Source organism: Rhinopithecus roxellana, chromosome 2 (assembly GCF_007565055.1).
Source record: "Rhinopithecus roxellana isolate Shanxi Qingling chromosome 2, ASM756505v1, whole genome shotgun sequence".
Classification (NCBI taxonomy): Eukaryota; Metazoa; Chordata; class Mammalia; order Primates; family Cercopithecidae; genus Rhinopithecus; species Rhinopithecus roxellana.
In genome coordinates this window covers 163,614,693-163,633,703 of record NC_044550.1, presented here as the reverse complement: position 1 = coordinate 163,633,703, position 19,011 = coordinate 163,614,693, and the positions used below count along the sequence as shown (strand labels likewise).

Here is a 19,011-nt window from a genome sequence, read left to right as displayed (position 1 = left end):
TGAACACTTGCCTTTTGCTCTGGCAAAGTAAAAATAAAACAAAATACAAAAATCCCCATATGTTCACATGACACCAATGAAGTAGTGGGTTCTGTGGGAAGGGCTTAGTGTATAGTTTCCAGAGATACTTTAACTTTCTAAATGAGTTACTACCTAAGAGGTATAGTATAGTAATTGAGACCATGGGCTTTGGAATCAGATTTATGTGGTGAAGATAAAGTCGTAATTTTTTAGAATCTTAATCTCTTTATTTATAAGATGATACCACCACCTAACTTATAGGTTTATTGTAAAGATTAAATGGGAATGTATATAATGTACCATAGATAGTACCTGAATACATCAGGAACTCATTAAATTGCTACCAAATAATATAAAATATAAATATTCCATTCTTCACTCTTCATTCTTTCTCATGTAGTCATTCAATAAGTATTGAACTTCTCCTTTATGTCAAGTATTAAAGGTCAGTGCACTGTTCAACATGATAGTCACTAACCACATGTGGCTACTGAAATATAAAATAATTAAAAAACAATTATAAATTCAGTCTTTTGTTTCCACTGACCACTCTCAAGTGCTCAACAGTGACATGTGGCTAGTAGCTTCTGTATTAGACAAAATGAATGTACAACACTTCTATTACTGCTGTTCTACTAGAGGGCACCATTACAGACCATGAGAAAATCAATAGTATGAAGCACAGAAGGGGTGTTAGAGGCACTTTGGAACTAACGTGCTTCACTAGCTCTGTAGGGCATCTGCTTATGATACAAAATACAGACTGCAGTGGCACCTGGCTGGGACCCGGGGTGTGGTTCCAGAGAGAGTTTATCTTTGTCTGAGATCCAGGGGTTGGGTCTTCTGCAGGAAACAATCTAGTTTCTAGACTGAGGTCCAGAAAGGACCCTGGAGGTATCAAGCCAGTCTAGAAACAAATTAGCCTCAAGACTTGTGAAGTAGACAGTTACTATCCTCAAAAATTCTCTATGTTTTTGGCTCACTCTTTTGGATATAAAAATAATACGATTTTCAAAGATGTCTAAAACAGAAACATATATAAATACCCAGTTCATCTTCTGAAGAGAGATAATGCTTTCTTTTTCTTTTAGGCATATGCCTTTCTTCCTCTTCAACCTGGAATTAAGAATGACTAGATCAAAGGCCATAGAATCTTGATTCAAATAAACTGAAATGGGGGCACATTGTATTAGTTTCTAACCTTTGGAGTAAGCTGATATACACATTTTTAAAAATCTAGAACACTTGGCCAGGCGCGGTGGTTCACGCCTGTAATCCCAGCACTTTGGGAGGCTGAGGCGGGTGGATCACGAGGTCAGGAGATAAAGACCATCCTGGCTAACATGGTGAAAACCCATCTCTACTAAAAATAGAGAAAAAAATTAGCCGGGCGAGGTGGTGGGTGCCTGTAGTCCCAGCTACTTGGAGGCTGAGGCAGGAGAATGGTGTGAACCGGGAGGCGGAGCTTGCAGTGAGCAGCGTTCATGCCACTGCACTCCAGCCTGGGCGACAGAGCAAGACTCCATCTCAAAAAAAAAAAAAAAAAAAAAAAAAAATCTAGAACACTTGATATTTAGATTTGGATTAGACTAATTTTGTAAGCTTTAGTCTTTTTTTGGGTTTGAATGTAAATTCATACAAAACATGCTATTTCTAGCTACATACTCTATTTCAATAATTCTAAAACAGATGTTTAAAAAATTATTTATCATTTCACCATCTCTGAAGTCAAGCTATATATATCTTACAACTGATGGCATGTCATAATTAGTAGTATTTTTCTGCTTAGTGGCTGATTAAACATGAACTTCTTATGGTTGATGAAGGTGCATGAAAAACCATTCTGACTGTATAACATGGGCACTTCCAGACAGCCCTGAGAACTGCTATTTGCTTAAACATTGAAAGGGCATATACAGGTAAAAGTGACATGTGGAACTCTCAGTATACCCATTAATATTTAATTTATACAAAGAAGTAAAGCCTTTCTAAAGCCCTTTTTTGTGCACAGTGAAAATATTATGTATAAAATATCAAACACTTGAGTTTATTAAAACGCACCTCTTTAGGATCTGCTTCAACACTGTGACTGCTTATGGGTTCTGCATTGTCTTTTCTATCACTGGATATCTCTGAGTAATAAATACAAAAAAGAAAAAAAAATCTTAAATATTTTTATATTCCAATACTTATTGTAGGTATGTGTTAGGGGGCTGGGAGAAAACTGAGTGAGTAACTTTACTGAGTATCAGCTATATACAAGGCATTGTGGTAGATAGCTCAAAAATGATTTTTGATGGGATCCTCCACACAACTCCGTCAGTTAAGTTCTCTTTCTTCCTCCACTTGTAGATGTGAGGGAACGGGGTTCAAAGAGGTCAGTAACATGTCTGGGGTAACAACACTGGACTTTACACAGAAGACTTCAAGGCCCTTCCCCCCAGTTTGTGTAGCAACACAGTATTAAGAAGCATCAATGAAAACAATGAATCACTGCACCATAATCATCAGGCTAACAAACATTCACTAGTCAAACAATACCAAATATGGAGATGGTATGGAGTGACAACTGGTACACTACTTGGGGTCAATTTAGTACATGCAGTAAAGTTGAAGAGGTGCCTATAACTGAGCAATTCCATACCCAGAAATACAAGTACACTACATATACACTGGGAAAGGTAGGAGAACATACACAGTAGCACTCTTTGTAATTGGGAAAAGCTTCAAAACACCTACATGTGCAAAATAATGTACAAATGAGGCAAAAAATACTAACTGTGGTATATTCAAAAGCAATGAAAATAATTAGAGTTAATACAAATCAACAGAACAAAATCTCAGAAAACTGCTAAATGAGCAAATAAAGTGGGGAGGGTTTATGTAATGTGAGACCACACATTTATCTGAAGAAGGCAACATATGTTACATATTGTTTATGGACCTATATATAACTAATGCATAATAGTGGTTCCTTTTGGAGTGAGATTAAAGGGAAAGAGATTGGGATTGGGAAGGGGTAAATGGGGATTCCACCATAACTAATATTTTTTAAAAGGTATGTGAAGCAAATATACTGAATTGTAAGATAGGGCAAAACGAGGTTAGGGGGCACATGGGTGTTTATTACCGCTTTACTTTTGTTTGAAATATGGTATATGTTATAAAAATAACTATAAGTAAATAAGCCTCTTTTCCCACTCTTACAATAGAAAATTAACAAAATTAGTAAGCATCAAGAAAATTCTATGCTCTGTTTGAGAAGGAAATTATCTGTCCAGAGTTGGCAGCCTGCACAGGTTGTATGGCCACCAGACCTCACCCCTGGGAGAAGACCCTCAAAAATGTGACATCCTTGATATGCCACCATCCTAAACTGTCTGTCAGAAGTTAACACATTTCACAGTTGGGTACTTGCAATCCACAGGGGACTATGTGTTTTGTATTCATGTTGGATTGAGTCAACTGTGAGATTAATGGCAAAGTTCTAGTAGCTATTTAAAGTGAGACATCACTTTTAGGCTGTATGGCTTGGAATAAGTCACCTGGCCTAAGACTCGTTTTCCTCAACTATAGGAGTGATGCTGTTAACTATCACTTTACTGAATTACTACAAATTAAATGAGAGAAAAATATGTAAAATAATTAACACAAGGCCTGGTATACAGACCACACTCAAATGGCAACTATAATTAATATTAAAACTATGGCTATGAAATTCATTAACTTACCTCCTTTGTTATAAGATTTGCTATGAATTTCTTCATTTGTTCTGAAGTCTGAATTTTCAACCTAAATATATAATATAAAAGATATTTATGGATAGTCTTAGAAAAAATGTAAAGGCTAAAAGACAGAGAGAGGAGAGAAGGTAATTTACATAACCTGGCTATCTGTACAAATGCCAAAAGGAATTGGAGTACATATTCTTTTTAATTTCACCCAGAAGCTCAGAAGCACGCAGCATCTTCTTTTTGAAAAGGTTTCAGTTTAACAAATTATTGTGCTTATTCTTTCTGTCCTTAAAGCAGCCAATGGCAAAAGAGTAAGAATAAATAAGAGAAATATCCTATAATATCCTAAGTCCTGGCCACAGGCTTTTGTACACATTTGGAAAGGACATTTATGCTCGACTGGGGAAAAGACAGCTGTTGGTGGACTCAGGGGACTGAGGTAGGATGGAGAACATGCCACCTGGCTCGGTAAGCTTCAACCCCATTTAAAGTCTTTTTAACTTTTAAAATTTATTTTATTAAAAAAAATTATTTTTAGAGACAGGGTCTTGCTATGTTGCCCAGGTTGGACCCAAACTCCTGGGCTCAAGTGATCCTCCCACCTCAACTTCCTCAGTAGCTGGGACTATAGGCCATGCCACTGTGCCCAGTCAAAATATTTTTAACTCTTGGATGGCAAACTCGAACCACACCAAGTGGTGCTTTTCTCTTTCTTCTTATTCAGTATATGGTGTATGAGTTTCTAGCTACAAAATAGGGTGGTTGATGAGGAAGTACTCTGATTCCACGGTTCACTGATAGTACCCCAATTCCTCTAGGGGCATTGGAAAGAATGCAGTTGTCTGCACATTTGGAAACATTTTATAAAATGTTCGCTCCTGGTACAACACGAGGTTCCTTATAAATACATTAAGACAGAAAGCCCAAAAGAAGACTCTTTCAAGAATGAAAGGGATTATGAGAGCCACATCTGGGAAAAAAAATACAGACACATAGCAGTTACAGGTTAGTATGTTGAGAAAAGTTGTCTAAAAACATAAAGTGAAATTTAATTCTCAAACTAAAATCTATTTTGTCTATAGCACCAGGATGATTTAAGACATCAAAATCCAATTTTCAATCCTGTTATAATAATAAACAATAGAAAGTTCAGAGTGCTTCGTCAGTGGGTATAGGTGAACATGGAAAAGAGCTAGTGAAAGATGCTGTCAGGATGCTGAACTCAAATGAAGAGTACATTACCAAATGCCTCCTGGCTCCTACAGAAATATACACGTAACCCCTCCAGATGGCTCCTCCTCAATAGCTCTCCAAAAAATAAAAAAAAAATCCAATAACCACAAAAATCAAAATCATTACAGTGACTTACATTTAGTGATTCATTCACCAACAAAGGCTCCTTCTGGAGTTCAGCTGTTCAAAAACAAAAATGAGATATAAAGAAACTGAGTATTGTTTCTGAAATGTAGAGAAATAAATTTGAAGATTTTCAGGATAGGGAACCTATCCTATGTCACCAAGTGGCTTAGTTGCCTTCATAAATTATAACATTCTGACTACTTATTTCCCACAATCAATCCATGTTGTACTACCAGAAACTACTACCAGAAAAAGACAACAGAAATTAATGTTGACTGCATTTTTATAATAATGGCAGTGGTATATTAAATCACTGTAGGTGATTTAACTATGTTGGTGATCTGAAGCTTAGAAAAAAAGTAAAAGACCTTAATGTAGCTGTTAAGCTGCAGTATAACACTGGTTCATTTAAAATAATAGCGTCAAATGAAAAGTTAGATCCTATCCCCTCAAACAGCAATGGTCTGTTTATATTCTTTGGAAACATGAAGTACAAAGTCTACTGTTTCTACTCAACAATGACAGAACACACATTTTTCTTTTAAACAACTTCCTTTTACGTAAGTAGATCTCTTACTGAACTGTACCTAAACACAGTAAAGCTATCTGAAATATAGCTGTGGGAACAATGGACTTCAGAATCCAAAAATGTTAGCTTCTTGACAATTAACAAATGAGACGTTAATTATTTGTAATATAAACACCCATGCACATTTTAACTAATGTATCTGTCCAAGTTTTGAATAGGTTAGTCATCTTGAGGGTTTTAACATGCCAGCATAAATGACTTACCAAGTCTTGGTGTGGTCTTCCAGGACTGGCTGACACTTCTTACAAGGCTTCGAGACCCTTTCAGATGGTTTTGTGTAAGAAAGTCCTCAACTGCTCCCACTCCCCAAACCTCCCCAGATAAGTCATGGGTGAGATTTATATGCAGTATTCACTTAATCTGAATCACTCCACATCTACTGCCCTTCTCTTTGCCTTGTACACCTAATGCATACCTACTGATTACTCAATATTTAGCCCTAAATGAGTAACAAGTACTTATAAAAATTCAAAATGTATACAGGTTGAGCATCCCAAATTCAAAAATGAGAACTCTGAAATGCTCCAAAAATCTGAAATTCTTTGAGTGCCAACATGACTCTCAAAGGAAAGGCTCAATGGAACTTTCAGACTTTGAATTTTTAGATATGGGATGCTCAATGAGGTGTAATGCATATTCCTAAACCCTAAGAAATCTGAAATTCTAAATACTTCTGATCTCAAACCTTTTGGATTAGGGATACTCAACCTCCATATTTTTTGACCCTCCCTCCCTCAATCCAATCTTATGAAAATACCTGGTAAAACACATGTAGTGATATGATATGCATTATGGAAGTTTGTTGCAGCCCTGTAACAGTAGAAACTCTGAGACCACTAAAAGATCTAAAACTGGTATTAGGGACGATTATTTAGCTATTAAAACAAAGAAGTGGATCTGTATATGCTGATAAAGTAATGATGGGTGCCTGCAATATATGGTTGAGTGAAAAAAAATTCTAGAACAATATAAATATAATTTTATTGTACTGAAGGTGGTTACTCATAGGGAGTGGGAAACTTTTTATGCATTTCTGTATATCTTACTTTCTATAATTAAAGGAGAGGGGTGAAGGAAGAGACTGATTGAGCCAACACAAGTCTTCCCTGAGGTCTTACCTCAGGGAAGCTGACTCCCACAGTCAAGTAAGTATCTTTATTATAGTACCTTATTTGCAGGTTGATTTCAGTGAATGACTTATTTCCATCTGTCATTTCCATGTTGATTTCCCTAGTACTCACAGGTAGCAGACTTGATGTTTATCAGGGAAATAATTTAAAGAGCCAATCCAACTACAGTAGACATTACAGTTGCCCTCCTGGCACCCTTCCCAAGAGCCCAGACTGTGGTCTGGAATACCAAGTGGATCCAGGAACAGAGCACGTGACTTAAGTCAACTAGTAAGCTACATTCCTCTGGTCACAGTAATTAGTTTACAACCAAAATCACCCTGACTGTTTATTCCACCTGACTTGCATGGACATTTTAACACTGTGGAAAAAAATGGAGGACCGGCTTAAATTTGGTCACATACTCTATAGTTCCTAGTACTTAAAAAAAATATTGTGGGAATGAGAAGAAAACACACAATCATGTTTGCAATACAAATTAGAAATAATTCCTCACTATCACAGTTCTTCTCATTTCCATTTCCTTAAGCCAGTATGGTCCAGCCTCTCTAGGGAATTCCTGAGGCTTTCCATCAAGGAATCCACAAGGGCCAAACTAACATTATTTGTCTTACAGACTCATGAGTGCTCAATGGAATTTTCCACAGGCCAAGATGTACCCATAATTATTTGAAAAGGCTACTAAAACCCAACCATCGGCCGGGTGCGGTGGCTCACGCCTGTAATCCCAGCACTTTGGGAGGCCAAGGCGGGCGGATCACAAGGTCAGGATATCGAGACCCATCCTGCCCAATATGGTGAAACCCCGTCTCTGCTAAAAATACAAAAATTAGCTGGGCATGGTGGTGTGTGCCTATAATCCCAGCTACTCAGGAGGCTGAGGCAGGAGAACAGCTTGAACCAGAGAGTCGGAGGTTGCAGTGAGCCGAGATTGCGCCACTGTACTCCAACCTGGCAACAGAGTGAGACTCCGTCTCAAACAAAACAAAACAAAACTAAACTAAAACAAAACAAAACAAAAACAAAAACCCAACCATCTATCTGTAATGCTGGATTTTCTTCATTTACTTTAACCAAAACAATAAATAGCAACAGGACTGAATGTGAAAACAGATATGAGAAACAGCTGTTTTTTATTAAGCCAGACTTAAAGGGATTTGCAAAAATGCAAAACAAGGTCACTTTTATCACTTAATTGTGTTGTTTTGGAAAATCTAGCTATTTTTCATGAAAAAAGAGTTAACTTATAGTGAGTTAATTATATTGAATTAATAGTGACTTAATATTTACTTTTCTCAATTTTAATTTCTTATTTGGCAAATGTCAACAGGTATAAGCCATATAACAAAATCTCTTTGGGGTCGTCGGTAATTTTTCATTAATTTTTGGTCCTTGAGACCAAAACGTTTTAAGAGCTCCTGCCTTTATCCTTTCTGATACTGAGGCTCTCCCTTAAAATCTGTAGTCCACAATGAAGAATGTTGCACAGAGAGACTGAGAAGAGGTTATATAAGCTGAGAGTAGTTTCTGTGCAGCCACTGGGGCAAAAGCCTGAGCAAGAGACAAGAGCAAATGGTGTAAAGTGGGTACTTAGGCTCAGACTAGCCTTTTGGAAGTGAGCTGCAATAGTGTCTGGAGACAGGCAGGGGTATGGAGAAACACTGCTGGGATAGAGCAAGCGTTTGCTCCAAAACAACTTTGGTTTTGCATTATTATTTGGAGGTAATCAGATTTAAACAATTACCCTACGTAATGTTGATTGACATTTCATGAGGAAAAGTGTATGTTAAAAATAAGATAGTAAAGAATTCTCCCTAATCTATTTTAAAAAGTGAGAGGCAAATTAATATAGACTGTATGTTATTATGCATCAACTATTGATTTTTAGAAAGGTAAAACCACATGCAAGGCAAAAACAAAAACAATGTCAACAACCACTCTAAGGAGCTCACCTATTCCACTTGGCTTTCCCCCACACAGACTTTCTGGTGGTGCCAGAATTTCACGATTTTTCTCTTCCTCTGAAGGCACATAAGCCTAAAAAATCCAAAGCACCGTAAAAATAAGTTAACCGGGGTTTTTACAAGAAGACTAACCTCAAGTGAATTAAACAAAAAACCCTAGCATCCTGAAACAATATAAAAGCCTACTTTTAAGAGTACACAAAACTTAAAAATAAATACATCAAACTTTAAAAACCAAGCAAGTAAAAAATCAATTTAATTTTGTATTTCATCCATCAATGGGTCTTCTATTGCTTTAAAGGTAAAACCCCCAACTCAGCACACCACACAAGACTCTTCCTGATGGGCTCCCACTGCCTTCCAGGCTTAAGTCTCACCACAACTCACCATGAACCACTGCAGTGCCTGAGACACACCACGTGCCCTCCTGTCTCTCTCTAGAACACAACATTCTCTTTGCTTAGAAGGCTCTCTCTTCTGGGAAATTTCCACTCTACTTTCAAAATTCTATTTCAGTGTCCTCCTTTCAAGCCCCCCTGTCTACCTTCCCATTGCTCCTATTGGGCAAGTTGTGTTTCCTCTGTGGCGTTCATAACCCCCATGTTCACTGCCGTCTTGTCACATATACTTGGTTGGTGCCTTGAGATCAGGCTAGAAAGAGGATATGGAGACTAAATTGTGTAAGCACCAAAGCCATGCTTAAAAAAAAAAAAAAAGATTTTATTCTAAGCATGATGGGAAGCCACCACAAATTTTAAGTAGAGCTATGACAGGGCCTAGGTTATGTTTCTAAAGACTACCTGCAGGGCTGTGTGAATCACACTGGAGAAGGGCTGGAGTGAAATAAGCCTAATGGTACTGAAGTAGTGGCTTAGCCTAAGGTGGTGACCGTAGAAACAGAAATAGATGGACTCATGTTATATTTTGGAAATGGAACCTGTAAGAAATGGCGATAAATAAAATGTGGGATGACGGAGAAACTGATGGTGACTCTTGTGTTTCTGGCTTGAGTAAATGGAACTGATGATGGCACTATTTACTAAGATTACTGAGGTTCTTAGCTTTCTCCCCCACAGAATATGACAATAACAACACTAAGTGTCATAAGTACAATGAGAACAGGAGCTATATATCACATAAGTATAAATACGTGTATATGTGATGAAACAGTATTTAATCACTTACAGTTCAGCACAGCTGAATTATAAGCCATACCTCCATTTTCAAGTTGGCTTTCAGTTCCAATCCTCCCAAAACATTCAATGGAGACTCTTCATTGCCTAATAAAATTCAAGCCATTTAGTACAATTTAAGAATTTGCTTGCAAAATACATCCGGGGTCAAAAGTAATGGAATGTGGTTATCTGACATGCCGTGCCACCTTCCTTTTCTGGTTTATTTTGCTGTCAGTAGAAAATGACCAAAAGGAATATGTTGTATAAAAAGAATCTGGATGAAAGGCAGGGATTACTTGCTCATTTTGGGTGAGTGAAATTCTTGTTTGCAGAGTAAGATAACTGCCCAGAAAGAATGACAAAAGTATTATCTGTGGAGACATCTTCATTTCCAAGTAATTTTCTGCAGTGATCTCCATCAAGTTTGTCCTTAAAAATATTCTGAGTCACTAAGGTCTATTCTCAGTAAAGGTGATTTATTAACAGATTCACTTTACTTGCTTCACATTGAACACAGAAATATTGAACACAAAGTTAAACTGTGAGGTAGACAAAAAGAAAATAAAATTTTGTCAGGTGGAGAGATTCAATTCTACTCTGGTCTTGCCTCTTTCCTATATCCTTCTGTAGATTGTGTAGAAGCTTCTGTAGAAACCCTTCTATTTTCACTTCTTCAGGAAAAAAAGAGGGATGGGTAATTGTAGCAATGATTGAGTCATAAAAACTTCTGAAGCATTCAATTTACTCTAGGCTAAATTCAACAGAAACTTGTAAAGTTACTTGTTTCAACCCTTGGAGCATTTCTTAAACTCTCCTAAGTCTCTATAATGAACAAGACTAAATCTATTGGCCTCAGTTTCCTGAGAGTGGGTTAGCTGATGGCTAAGGTCTGTTTCAGTTAAAAGTCCAGGATGCTACAATTTATACAGCCAGAATGGAAAAGAATTCCTCTGCCCCTTCAAGTCCAGCGCATAAGGACCCTTTGGTTCTTACAGCATCCTGTGCTTAATACCATTCTACGCAATTGTCACGCTTTCAAGTGTCACTGTCCACTTAAAGTATCTGAAGTTGGATGGTATAAGGCATGACTGATATAGTATCCTTGAAAGTTATTAACTATTTCTAAAAGACCAGCACTGTCCAAAATCTATCAGCAGGGAAAAATGTTTCCTTTCACTTTCAAATATATTCTAAACTAGAAACTCATTTCACCTGAAAAATAAGCTGTTAAAAAGAATAATGTGCTCCCTTGATTCAAAGGAACCAGCAGACTGAACAAATACATACTGCAAACCTATAATCAGATGAGGGTTGGAATCATGTTTGCCTTTGTATTGTGATCCCATCTAATTATCCCCATTTTATACAAGAAATGGAGGCTCGGAAGCTTTTTATCTTCTAAAAGTCACCCGAGGACCATGAACACTATTTAAATTTTCTGACTGTATTTCCTCATTTGTAAAATGAGGGTGGTAAAAAATATATATATTGCTTTCATTGGGTTGTGGTAGGGTACTCCTCCTTTTGATTGACAAGAAACCTGTAGGTCAAAGAGGTTTAGTAAGTTGCAGCAGTCATGTAAATAACATGTGGACTTTCCATGCCTCAGCCTCCTGCTTTTTCTCTCCCCACACATGAGAAATGGGCCAGAGGTTTTAAACTTTTAAACACAAGTACCTTTTAGAGAAGTTTGACCTTCAAGTTTGATGAGCTTATTTTGCAACATTATGATATGAGAAAAAAATTTAGAGATATTTTATCTTTCTGGAACCAAAACCATCTTTTGGAAGACTGTCCTAAATGCACTCTGTTGTACAATCATCCTTGTAAAATGTTAAAATTTGCAATTAGGTACAGATTCTCACCTATGTCACACACATTTTCTTCAGAAGACACAGTAACCATTACGTCTCCTTCCTCAGGGAATGATTTCCTTGTGCTGTTACCATCTCCTGTTTTCTCAGCAGATGCTTGATCAGTCCATTTGCCACTATAATCACTCTTTACAGTCTTAGGAGCTAACAGAGCTACACTGTAGGTAGCTGGAAGGATCATTGTGTGGGAAGGAGCAAATTTTGATTCTTGGCCAGTAATACATTTGGTGGTACCGGTTTTCAAGTTGTCTTTAGGCCCCTGCTGCTCAGGAGGAAGAAAGGAATGCTCAGCCACTGTGCCTTGAACAGGTGGCATGTCATCAGCTTTTATAGCACCGGTATTTACTGCCTGCCAAATAGCGAACACTGACAGAGGGATCCTTAACTGTCTGCCCAGACGTCTGTTCTGGTCCTCTCAGGTGGGCAGGTGAGTTAGCATTCCCCTCTAAGCCCCTTCCTGCTGAATAACTTGCTGTGCTACTGCCCCCTGCTGTCCCTGTCTCTGGGCTCTTATCTTCTTTCTGAAGGGAGTTCAACAATACATTCTTCTCTTCTGCATTTATGCGGTGTAAAGTGCTCTCTTGCTGTCCTCTTCCTACAAATGGTCCTACTTCGGGGCACTCCTCGCCATACTTCTCTTCCTTTTCTGCACAAACAGCACTTGGATGGCCTTGCCCTGCAGAGGGTTTGTGGACTGATGGCCCGTTGTGCCCCTCCTCAGTGCTCACGGTCAACAAGGGACCCCGTTCTTTGCCTCCCCTGACTGGCCCAGGACACCGACAGTTATTCTCAGCAATTAGGCTGGACATGGGGACCTTGTGCTTGCTCACTTCTGTGGCTGACAGGTCACCATTCCCTTCTGGGTTGTCTGCAGTAAGCTGGTTCTCTTCATGTCTGTCAATGCTGGCAGAAATTGGCACACATTCTGCTGTGCTGGTGGAGATGATGGCAGCATCGCTCAAGTCTTCCACTCTTGTGATGGTCAGCCGATCTTCATCCTGGAGGACAGCACCAATCATGACTGCTTCACACCCTTCAGAGGTGCTTGTGGAAATCATGGCAGTGTCACTCATCTCCTCTGCTGGTGTGACTGAGGCGTGGCCTTCCTCCTGAGGGACAGCACTGGACACTGGGCCCTCACAGTCTTCCACCGAGCTCGTGGAGATGATGGCACTCCCGTCTTTTTCTTCCATGACTGTACCAGCTCGCTCATTTTCACTTTCAACAACTACACCGGAAACAGAAGCCTCACACTCTTCTGCTATGCTAGTGGAAATGAGAGCACATTCATCCTTCTCCTCCTTGCTGGTTGAGGCAAGAGGACTTTCAGCTTCTGGGGAAGCACTGGGCATAGGCCCCTCAAAGTCAGCGGTGCTTATCAAGACTGGACCTGTAGCCCTTTCTTCCACTGCTGCTGCAACTGGCTGGAGACTTTCAGCACACTTGATGGTTGTTGCACTGGAGATAGGCACTTCAAATTCTTCCCCTATGCTTGTGGAAATCATGGCACACTCATCTTTCTCTTCATTTCTACTGACAGTGAGTTGGCTGTTATCTCCTGAGACTGCACTGGGCATGGGGGCCTCAAATTCTTCTGTGTTTACTCTGGTACCTTCCATGTTTTCTTCAGTTCTCAGAGCATTTGAGTGACCTCCTTCCACATCTGTAATTGCGCTTACCTGAGGGGTGTAATCATTTGTGGTACTGGTGGAAATCATCAAGCCTTTGCCTTGATCTTTACCCCCAGCTAAGCTATTTTGGTTGGTAATATCATCACTGGCTGTAGTTGCCATGAGGCCATCACACTCTTCATTTTCTACAGAGGTGATGATGTCCTCATCTTCTTTTTCACTTGGTGATGTGTGGGCAACTTCACATTCTGGGACTTCACCAGATACAAGAATATCGTAACTACCCCCTACCAGGCCAGTGGAAATAGTGGTATCTTCAACTTTTTCGAGCTGACAGTCACTTTGATCAGATGCAGCACTAGTCATAGGACCCTCACAACCTCCTGGAACTGGTGTCACTTCATCCTTTCCTGAGACTGCACTGGTCACACTGCTTTCTACAATCCCTTTTGCACTGGAGCAGATATCTGTGTCTTTACTTTCTTTCTCTGTGCCACTCATGCTGTCAACATTATTTTCATTTGCATTCATGATGGCAGCTCCAGCCTCAGCTTCCACATGCTCTACCACAGTACCAATCTGACTGTCCCCTTCTGCACTTTCACAAATCAATACCCCTTCACTTTCTTCTCCTAACCCTGTACAAGTTGAAGCATGCCCAATTTCATTTCCTCTTCCAGTACTAGTCACAACACCCTCCCCTTCCTCGTCTTCCTCTTTTGCGCCTGTGCTAGTCACAATGCCTTCATCATCACAAGGACCAGCAGCAACTAACGGTACATTAGTGCCTTCTTTGGCTACTGTGCTGTCCATTGCACTCTCTCCATTTTCTTCCGATTCAGAACTTATAGCAAAACCTTCACTGCTATCTTCTGAACCTGTGCAACTTGCTGGCCCCTCTCCATCTTCTGTTATTCCTGTGCTGGTGACTGCACTCTCACCTTCTGTACCATCATTCACAGAACCATCTCCTTCTTGACTGGCACTTGTTCCTGGTGGTGCATCATTATCTCCCAGGGCAACACCTGCACCTGTAACCATGCGTTCCTCCCGGGGCCCTGCTCTGGTTACTGAGCAGATCATAAAGTTACCACTTCTGCCTTCTGCTCCTGTACATGTCACAGTGCCCTCTGTTTCTTTTTTGGGACCCATTCTCATATTTCCCTGGGAGCCATCCACCTCTTCACTGCTTATAGATCCTGCTCTTATTTCTGTCCCAGCACTTGTAACTGCTCCATCACTTTCAACTTCACTAATAAAAGTAATAGTTCCTTCAACTATTTCTGAGTCTCTACTTGAAGAACCATCACATTTTTCTTCAGAGCCTGCACTGGTTACAGCATCATCCTTTTCCTCTGTCACAACGCTATTTACATTGGCTTCGATTTTAACTGCATGTACAGCCAGCAGGTCTGCTGCTCTGTCCTCAGATTCAGCCACAGCACATTCCCCACTTTCCCCTTCCTTAGTGCTTGTGAGGAAGGTTTCACTTTCAGCAAATCCTTCTGTGACAACAGCCCCGCCTTCTTCAGCTGCAGCAAAAACAGTGCATTCACTGGCTTCTGCACCAACATGAAGAGGATTATTTCTGGAATGTGTTCCTATTATAAGGCCTTCATCTGCCTCAATGCTGGTGCAGGGTAAAGCCACCTCACTCTCTCTTGTTTCTGAAGAAGTAGTTGTGGCAAGCCCAGCCTTCACTGGACTTAAGGTGACATCTTTGTCCTTCCCTTCAGTACTAGTGGCAACAGAAGTCTTTTCTGCTCTCCCAGGCCCAGTTGCCACATCCTCAGTTTGTCCATTCCTTTGGTGCAAAACAGAGGGTGCAGAGCCACTTCCAGCACTGGTGTCTACCTCACTGTTTTCATTCCTTCTGTCAACATCAATTGATATGTCTTTCACTTTACCTGGGCCTCTTTTATGCTTAAGTTTGATAGGTTCAGCATATTTTTCTGTACTCATGCCTACAACGTGATCAACAGCAATGCCATCCTTCTTGCCATTTTCTACTGTTGCTTTAACTGTCTGCTTTAAATTGGGCTCTGCATTTAAGTCACTTTCTTTCTTGGCTATGTCCACTAAACCACCTTCTTTGGTAACATTCTCATTTTCCACAATCATGCCTGTTAACTTGCTTGCAAGAGGCATGATTACCTTTCCTTGTTTACCATCCAATAAAGTAGCCTGGTGACCTTCTGGAATGTGTCTTTTGCTAGTGACGCTTGCTTTTGCTGGTGTATCTCCTGTGAAACCTTCACCACCTTCTTTGCTGTCACTTGTCTTAAGGACTTCTGATTCCCTAACAGTCAGACTTTGATTAGAGAGAGCAGAGTGCTCTACAGGGGAGGTGCTGGCTGTGCCACCTTCCAAAACAGTTCTTTTGTCAAACACAGGAATTACATCTGGATCATAAGAGTCCCTCAGAGGCACAACAGTCACTAAACTTAAGGATGGAGAGGAGTCTAAATTTGTGGAATGTTCAAGAGCAGCATCTCCTTGAGCAACATGTTCTTCAGCAGCTGTGTTTTTCAAATTCTTCTGTACCCTATCATTTTCTGATGGGGCACTCAGTAACATTCTATGAACAGTTTCAGAATCTATATTCACTTCATTAGTTCCTCTATGAATGGGTTCTTTCTCCCCAGGGTTGAGTTTGGACACAGCACTTTGGATATGCATTTTCTTGGTCAGGGTGCTTCTATGGTCGGCATGCTTTTCAGAATTACTATTAACTCCTGTTCCACGGCCTGGCTTATAAGCTGGAGCTGTTGTTTTTGAATCTGCTGTGCAAGTTCTCAATTCGTCCTTTAGAACTGTGGCAGAAGTTTTTTGTTTCATATTTTCAGAGTCAATGTCTTGCTGAGAATTATTATTGCGGCTGTCTTGGGTTTTAGATACTTCAAACACATTTTCAACACCTGGCTCAGAATCAATTTCCATTGGCTCTTGTTCAGGGATCAATGTCGTATCACCACTCTTTTTTGGTCTCTGAAGGGAAGAACCGCTGGGAGTGCTCAAAGTGTTTGCTGCTAGCTTTTCTTCTCCTTTAGTCATTTCTTGTGACAAGCTTCCTCTCCGATTTTCACACAATCTTCTGCTTAATTTCTTTTCCATGAGTGAACTATTACCTCTGGCCTTTTCATGATTACTGTCAATTTCTTTACCATCCTTGTCATCTGCCTTATTTTCTTCCTTCTTTCTTATGTCTTTACTACTATGTTTTAAGCTTCTGCTTTTGTGGCCATCTGACAACTTTCTCTCAAGCCTAGTGGAAGTGGAGTCTTTATCACTCTTATATTTCTCCTTTGCTAAGGGTAACTTGGTTCTATGACTAGAATCCTTCTGTGTAGTATGTGCTGAAGAAGAAGCAGCCTCTAATATAGGTTCAACACCAGTTTCTTCAAAAGGTTTGTCTTCAACTTTAGACTTTCGCTGTTTTTCTGAGTCATTTTCTTCTGTGTTCTTCTCCTTGTCTGGTTTTGGAGTGGTTGCCTGTTTTGTGACACCTTCTTGTAATTCTGTTTCTCCAACTTTTAACTGTTTGCCTTGACTTTTTGATTTAGACTTCAACACAAGTTTCTCTTCTAACAAGCTCTTTGTTCGTCGTTTCTCCTTGTGCACAAACTCTTCTGGTTTCAAGTTACTATCCATGTTAGTGGAGTCCATATCACATTTATCTTCCGAATAACTTTCACTTCTTCTCTGTAATGTGATACCATGTTGCTTGGAACCCAGAGAATCTTTCTGAATTTTAGAATCACTTAACCTTCTTGATTTGTGCTCTGCCTTAGTTTTTTCAGCTGACAAGCGTCTCTCTTTTTTGTTGTTTTCTTTACGAACATTCTCATCTGTTTTTATAATATATTCAGAAACTGGCTTTCCATCTTTGCCTAATACTGATAATTTCCTTTCATTCCTATGTTTACTTTTTCGTTCGGCTTTATCATCTGAAGAAAGCTTTGTTTGTTGACTTTGCTTTTGAATATTTTCCTCTACCTTTAAACCTTTCTCAGAAGAGTGAAGCTCAGTCTCATCACCTGTTTTATGCATACAATCACCTTTATATTTATGTTTCACAGGCAATTTGTCTTCTGATGGAGTTTTCTCTCTTTCAGGCTTCTCCTTGGAGGATTTCACCTCTTTCTTAAGTAGGCTTTTCAAATGTGGTGTTTCAGAATCCTCTTTCTTTAGATGTTTTTCATTTTTAAGTGTGCTTTTCTGTTTCTGGGGCTCTTCAGTGCAAATTTCTGCACGTTCTACTTGCCTTTTTGCATCTCTTGTGTCAGTCTCTTCCTGTGCCCCCTCCATGATAACAGGAGTAGATGTCCGTCTTTTATGTTCTCTTTCTACTTTGGATTCATTTTTGTTTTCATCAACTATATGCAAAGACTCTGAAAGTCTCCGGGCAGGTTTACTTGGTTCACTTTTTGCATGAACATGCTTCAGCTCTTTTGAAGAAGACATTTTTTCCTTTTCACAATGCTGAAAGAAAACAAAGATTAAAATATGAGAAATACCAAAATCAATCTTTAGATTCAAATGTAACATTTGGGTGCACTAATATGTTGAGTGCCGTCACATATGTAACATCTCACTTAATTCTTGCAAGCAGCCCGTGTAGGTGTCAAAAACTCACCTGATTTTTAAAAATAGATATTATTAACTTGATTTTAAAAAGCTAAATTCCTCAAAGAACTAACAGGAGTTTACAACAACCACATTTCACAATAAAAAAACTAATTCTAAACAATATGAACACAATTTGATGAGATTACTTCTCACAGAGATTTATCACAAAATAAAGTTAAATACTTAAAAATATGCCATTAAACCATCAGGAAATTGAAGCTCAGCATGATTCTATAACTTGACACTCAGGCCTCAAGTAGGTGTGTTAGAAATGAGTTTAGATTATTTCATTCCATGTCTAGTACTCCTTCCAGTATATCACAGGCACTGATTTGTCTATGAATTCTTCAATTCTGTATCACTAGAGCTCACTAATGCCCAGTACTCAATAATAAATACAAGCTAAATAAATGACAGTTCAATGTCCTTTACAGTCAAAAACATAATACATGAAGGCAATTTAAAATTGAAATACACTGAAAGATAGATTTCCTATATTTTGATTTAGAAACCTGAATTATGCATGGAAACCTCATGAATTTAGGCTACTTGTACAACATTCTATACATGAAGCTTCAAATGTACACAATAACTCATAGTAACCATATCATATATAACATATGCATATGTTTATGTATTCAAAAAAGATACTGAGACAAGAGCATCTAAACCTTCCTCCTGGCCCTGTGGTTTGGCCCTAAGTAGGTGATTAATATTAATGAGGGGATGTTGACTAAATCTACTTCAATAAAGACCCACTGACTACTAACTATAATTATTCTTATGCAAATAATGGGCCAAAGTTCTTAGACAGACCTTTGTGCCTCTAGGTCAGTTTAACACTGCATATCCTTAAATGTCAACACAAAGATTAATGTATTTCTACTAATAATAGAGTCCAGGTC

At 39.2% G+C, this 19,011-nt stretch overlaps 1 protein-coding gene across 1 annotated transcript in view; it reads right to left on the bottom strand.

The window, feature by feature from the left end:
• BOD1L1 (biorientation of chromosomes in cell division 1 like 1) overlaps nt 1–19,011 on the bottom strand; it is a 59,182-nt gene that overhangs the window by 17,885 nt on the left and 22,286 nt on the right. The window contains 8 exon segments of the mRNA XM_030923594.1: nt 1,068–1,137; nt 2,083–2,153; nt 3,753–3,813; nt 5,125–5,168; nt 8,786–8,870; nt 10,013–10,077; nt 11,838–12,195; nt 12,197–17,959. Coding sequence (XP_030779454.1) covers nt 1,068–1,137; nt 2,083–2,153; nt 3,753–3,813; nt 5,125–5,168; nt 8,786–8,870; nt 10,013–10,077; nt 11,838–12,195; nt 12,197–17,959 — 6,517 coding nt within the window.